General features: G+C 37.4%; 1 protein-coding gene across 1 annotated transcript in view; it reads right to left on the bottom strand.

The window, feature by feature from the left end:
• Positions 1 to 2,228: 2,228 nt before the first annotated feature.
• The window catches only part of LOC102865081 (acidic mammalian chitinase-like), a 28,969-nt gene continuing 25,438 nt past the window's right edge, over positions 2,229 to 5,759 (bottom strand). The window contains exons 10-11 of the mRNA XM_006899345.1: positions 5,118 to 5,259; positions 2,229 to 2,419 (exon numbers count right to left, since the gene is read on the bottom strand). Coding sequence (XP_006899407.1) covers positions 2,229 to 2,419; positions 5,118 to 5,259 — 333 coding nt within the window. The remainder of the gene's footprint in view (positions 2,420 to 5,117; positions 5,260 to 5,759) is intronic.

The following is a 5,759-nucleotide window of genomic DNA, read 5'->3' as shown; positions in this document are numbered from 1 at the left end:
TGGCGCAGGATAGAGCAGGGTTTAGGGCTGTTGTGCATAGGGTCGCTATGAGTCGCAAACGACTCGACGGCACATAACAACAACAATCTGTTTAAGGGGTTTTTTTCCCCCTTATTAACTCAGCTTCTATCTTCCTACAGTCTACTTCATCTGGAACTTTTCATTTACCACTATAAAATCTTTATCAAAACTCAAAACTCTCAGTGCCATCAAGTACGAATCCACTCATATCTCATCCTTTAAAAGTTTTCCAAGACTATAAAATATGTCCGTGGAAATGGTCAAGAAAATATGAAAAATAAAGATTTGTCTTACACTAAATAAAGAAAAACCAAACCAAAACTCAACTTAGACACCCTGAGTTTCCATCAGGCTTCCAAGACTGAAAAATTGCACAGGAGAAGATTGCCCATTTTTCTTCTAAGGAGGTGCTGGTAATTTGAATCATCAGAGAGGTGTAGTTTTTGGGTTAAAAATGCAACTCCCTATGGATTATCTTTGTGGTGTCTGCTTATAATTTAACTCACTTTTTTATCAGTAATAACCTCTGAAGAAAACACAAAGCATCAATTCTGCAGTCAGATAAGGCTGAAGTGAGTTTTCTGCTAGCAGACAGAAGGGGAATTAGGCACCTCAAGGAGAGATGAGTACTGCCAGACTCAAAATGGAAAAGATGAATCATTGTGACTAAGAAGCTGGGCTTGGAATTGAATAAATTTCTGTGTGAACATCTGATCTATCACTATTTATGACCTTGGACAAATTATTGAACTTCAAGTTTCATTTTACTCATGTGTAAAATTTGGAAAATAGCACATTTTCAACAAGGTTGTTGTGAGAATTATATGTATTAACATATCTAAAACAGTGTATAGCTACTTGCTGATATTATTTTAAGTGCCACTGAGTCAGTTCTGACTTATAGCACGATATGTGTACAACAGAATTAAACACTTAACTACAATGCACCATCTGCAATGAATCCATTGATAAATATAAACATAGAAAGATGAAGTGTGCCAAGTCATTACAATCTTCAAGATGCATAATTAGAAAATTTCTCAATTTAATGAGACAATGTGTGTTTGTGTACCATCAAGTCAAAACCTACTCATAGCTGACTCTCTGGCAGGTTTTCAGAGTCTGTAAATCACTTCAGAGGAGACTGGTCATCCTTCTCCTGCAGAGCAATTGGTAGATTTGAACCATGTTACCTTTGGATTGGCAACTGGGACTCAGAAGGGGTCTCTGGTGGTTTAGTCCATAGGGAGTTGTGCTGCTAATCCCAAAGCAGCATTTTTCTGGCAGTTCAAATCCACAAGTGGCTCAGCAGGAGAAGAATGAGCAATCTTCTCCAGTGCAATTTACAGCCTCAGAAACCCAGTGGTGGATCAGCTGTCAGTCAGTCCCAACTTGATGAAAATGAATTTGTGTTATTTTTTTTGGTTTGATGGGGGAGTTTTGATTTTTTTTTTTAGAAACTCAGAATTATGACCTGTCATCATCCAGTTTCCAGAAACAATTTTTCAAGACTGAGTAAATAGTGTGAACTTTCATGTAGCAGGAAAAATGGTTTTCCAATGATTCTGGAAATGAAGACAGTAAAACTCATTGTGCCGCAATAAAGCAACTTAGGAAATATTTTGTTGTTGATTGCTGTATGTGTAGATATTTTTCTCCTGTTAGTCATTTCTCTAGATGGGAGTTAGGAAAATGTGTAAAAGAACACATTGACAAAACAATGAGGAAGTTAAAATGTTAGTAAGTAAAGTTAGATTGAGAATAGGTCAGTTATTTGGTCTCTGTGAATGGGTAAGAATTAGATGTAACCTAGCAAGGCCTCTTCAAAAAGAGAATATGATCAATGAGCTTTTAATCATTGATCTCTGGGAGAATAAGAAGGGAGAACTGACTAAATAAAATGAGTTCTGTTTTAGAGATATTGTATGAAAGTAATAATGCTGTTCTTTTTTTTATATGCAGTACAAATTGGTAATTAATCCATTTATTCAAATTGTGTTTTCTGGTTATGTGTGTATTCTCTTTTTTGATATGTTTATTAAGAATTCAAGGAGTCTCGTCTGCTTAGCTTTCTCCATAGAGTACCCAGCACTAAATTATGGAAACAAGAGAGTAATTACAAAGAAAGTCATGTTTCATGTATTTATTGAACATAAACAAACTCTAGGAAGGCTTCATCCTTCCCTAGCCCCATCTTTCTTTTCCATTCAAGGCCAGTTACAACACTTGCAGCTTTCATCAAACACAAGGCCCTCTGCACACCTTTTGGCCACAGTGTTACCATTAGCACACTCAAAAAACCTGGATGGATCATCAGGGTCCCTGTAGATGCCATCAGCTTTGTCTTCACAGAATGTACTAGGGGGTGTGGGCTTAGGAGGCTCTGGGGTGATGCAACCTGCATGTAAAAAAAAAAAAAATTAAAGAAACACCATCAACAATAATTCATGAAAACTTAGAAGAACCTGTTAGACATATGAAATTAGTCTTCTCAACTTAATAAATTCAAGTTGAGCCATGTTTGAGGTTGTTATTGTCTTGTGCTACCCAGTTAGTTTGGCTTACATGTACTTTGCCCTTAGCGGGTTATTGAAAGTTTGATGGTTCAAATACATCCAGAGGCATGACTGAAGAAAAGATATTATTATAAGACTCCATAAAGATTACAACCCAGAAATCATGGGAACTGTTCTAATGTGTAACACATGATATTATCATGAATTTTAAGTAGCAAGGCCTTATTCACCAAATATTAGAATTGAGATGCAGAATATCATAAGATCATTTGTTCAAGGTGAAGAGAATGCTTGTTGCTGTTGTTAGGTGCTGTCAGATGTGACCTCTAGCACACTATGATCTGAACCCTGTCCTATCCTGTGCTATCATCACAATCTCTGACATACCTGAGCTCCTTACTGCAGCCACTGTGTCAATCTATCTCGTTAAGAATCTTCCCCTCTTTCTCCTACTCTCCACTTTTCCAAGCATGATGTCCCTCTCTAAGGACATAGCCTAAAAACATGCCCAAGGTATGTGCGACAAAGTTTTGTCATCTTCATCTCAAAGGAGCATTCTGTCTGCACTTTCTCTAAAACATATGTTTGTTATTTTGGAAGCCCTTGGGATATTCAATACTCTTCTCCAACATCAGAGCTTAAAGGCATCGTCTTTCTGTCATTCTTATTCATTGTCCAGCTCTCAGATTCATAGCAGGTAACTGGAAAGACCATGACCTGAATCAGACACACCTTTGTCTTCAAGTTGACCTCATTGTTCCGCAGTAATTTGGAAAGGTCTCTGAATGCTGATATTCCCTGATCTCCTGGTACGAGTGGTGTTGATTGTGGATCCAAGTAAGATGAAATCATTGGCAATTTCAGTCTTTTGTCCATCAATCATGTTGACTATTGGTCCAGTAGTGAGAATTTTTGTCATGTTGATGTTGACACGCAATCCATATTGAAGGCTGTAGGTTTTATCTTCTATACCAAATGCTTCAAGTCACCTGACTTGCAGCAAACAAGTTGTTTCATTTTCATAATACAGGTTGTTGATGAGTCTTTCCTCCAATCCTGATACTACATTTTTCTTCATAGAGTCCAGCTTCTCTAATAATGTGTACAGCATAGAAACTGAACAGGTATGGAGAAAGTATACAAATCTGACACAGGCCTTTCTTAATTTTAAACCATGTAGTGTTCCCGTGCTCTGTCTGGAAAACAGTCTCTTGATCTAGGCATGCATTTCACATGAACACAATTAAGTGGTCAGAGATTCCAATTCTTCTCAATGTTTGCCATAATTTGTTATGATGCACATAGTCAAATGTCTAGACAAGAACACTAGGTTCACTTTTTTCACTAGGTAGGAAAGGAAGAGAGAGAGAATCTCCTTTATTTAGTCTTCAGAGTCCTTGGGCTCAGCTGTTAACCAAAAGATTGGAAGTTCAAGTACACAAGTACACCCATGATACCTTGGAAGAAACCTGGTGATCTACTTTCAAAAAAATAAGCCATTGAGTGACTGAACACAATTCCCTTACGCATATGGGCTCATTGTGAGTCAGAATTAACTCAACAGAAACTCTTATTTGGTATTTAATTATTTTACTGGGTTAGACAACAATGACTGTTTCTTGACCAGTAGAACAATTATTCTCAAGTTTACCATCAAAAAACCCACTGCTTTTGAGTCTATTCCAAGTAACAGTGACCCTATAGGACAGAGTAAAACTGCCCCGTGGGTTTTCTGAGGTTCTAAATCTTATGAAGCAAACTGCCTCATCTTTCCCCCATGAAGCAGCTGGTGGGTTTTAAATACCAAACTTAAAGTTAGCAACCAAATGTTTTAACCATTATACCACCAGGGCTAGAAGTTTAGTAACTCTGTATGTAGCATATTGTCTGATAGAAAAGTATTTCTTTTTTTAGGATTTTATTAAATAATTTTCCTCAACAGCTCATCTCAAGTTCTCAAATGAGATATCACTGGATAAGAGACATTATCAGATGTCTTCATGTTCAAGATATTCACTCTCACACTGTTGTTGTTGTTGACTGCCGTCGAGCACGACTCATAGCGACCCTATGAACAAAAGGCCTGAAGCCTTCCTAGAACTATTGTCATTTATCAAAGTTCATCGTTTCTGAAGGCATGTTGTTTAAGAAGTAGATGCCACTCCTGCTTCCAAACCTGCCTTAAACTGGGAGCTCCACCAACATTGTCCACCATGGATAACGGTTCCGGCATTTGACACCCCAACGGCACAAGGTTTGACATCACAGCAACTCCAGGTTTATTTAAACTCATACGTTCTACTTCTGAATTAAACACCTCATGTGGTCTGGCCTGCCCTGGATATAATGTCCATCCCTCACAGCTTCTTGTGGACTGTCCAGGGTTATACTATTTGCTCAATGGTGTCCCAGTGTAAATTAGATGGTTATCCTAGTTAGAAAATTTAAATGATCTCTGTTAGGAATAAATTAAAAGCCCACAGCAGAAAGCATACCTTCTGCTTCTGCTTCCTTGGGGGTACGTGATTAAACACTCAAGTATTGTTTTTGTTCAAGCCATACAAATGTTTTCCCAGTTACCTGGTGTCTGCAGCCCCAACAAAGACTTGAGTTTGGATATGAGAGGATATGAGCCTGTACTGCAGAAGCTGCCCAGGAAGTCATCCAAGTCAAGAGCCCACACCATGGCACCACCAAAGCCATTAGCCTTCAGAAATGCTACCTGCAATATAAAAAGGTAATCTGTCAGTCCATTACTAAGTCTTTTAAAACTTTATAAAATTACTGAAAGCATGTTGCAATATGATTTTTAAAAGCATTTCTAAAAAGGAAAACATAATCATACTTCAATAGAAAAATGTAATCAAATCATGATAGAATAACTTCATTTTTACATATTAACCATAGTTTTACGGACTGGCCATCATCGTTAACATGGTTACCACATTAACATCTTGGTTTTTGTCTTTGGTTTTATTTTCTATCAGAAAGAAGTATTTCTCAGGTTTTTAGCTATTATATCTAAATATGATTATTTAAAAGTCTTTCATACGAATGGATACTAACAATAAACTTTTTTATTGCTTTTGTATTTTAGAATCATGAGTATGACTGAGAAACACTTGACCATTTTGACCTCCTTTATTGCCTTTGGGTGGCACTATATATGAGTAAGACTTCCTTTTCCTGACACAGGCCCTAAACTGGCAGCAATAGCTTCCC

This window comes from Elephantulus edwardii, unplaced genomic scaffold (genome assembly GCF_000299155.1).
Source record: "Elephantulus edwardii isolate Elephantulus edwardi_28Jun2011 unplaced genomic scaffold, EleEdw1.0 scaffold00252, whole genome shotgun sequence".
In the NCBI taxonomy this organism is placed as follows: Eukaryota; Metazoa; Chordata; class Mammalia; order Macroscelidea; family Macroscelididae; genus Elephantulus; species Elephantulus edwardii.
This window is presented reverse-complemented; position numbering and strand designations above follow the sequence as displayed.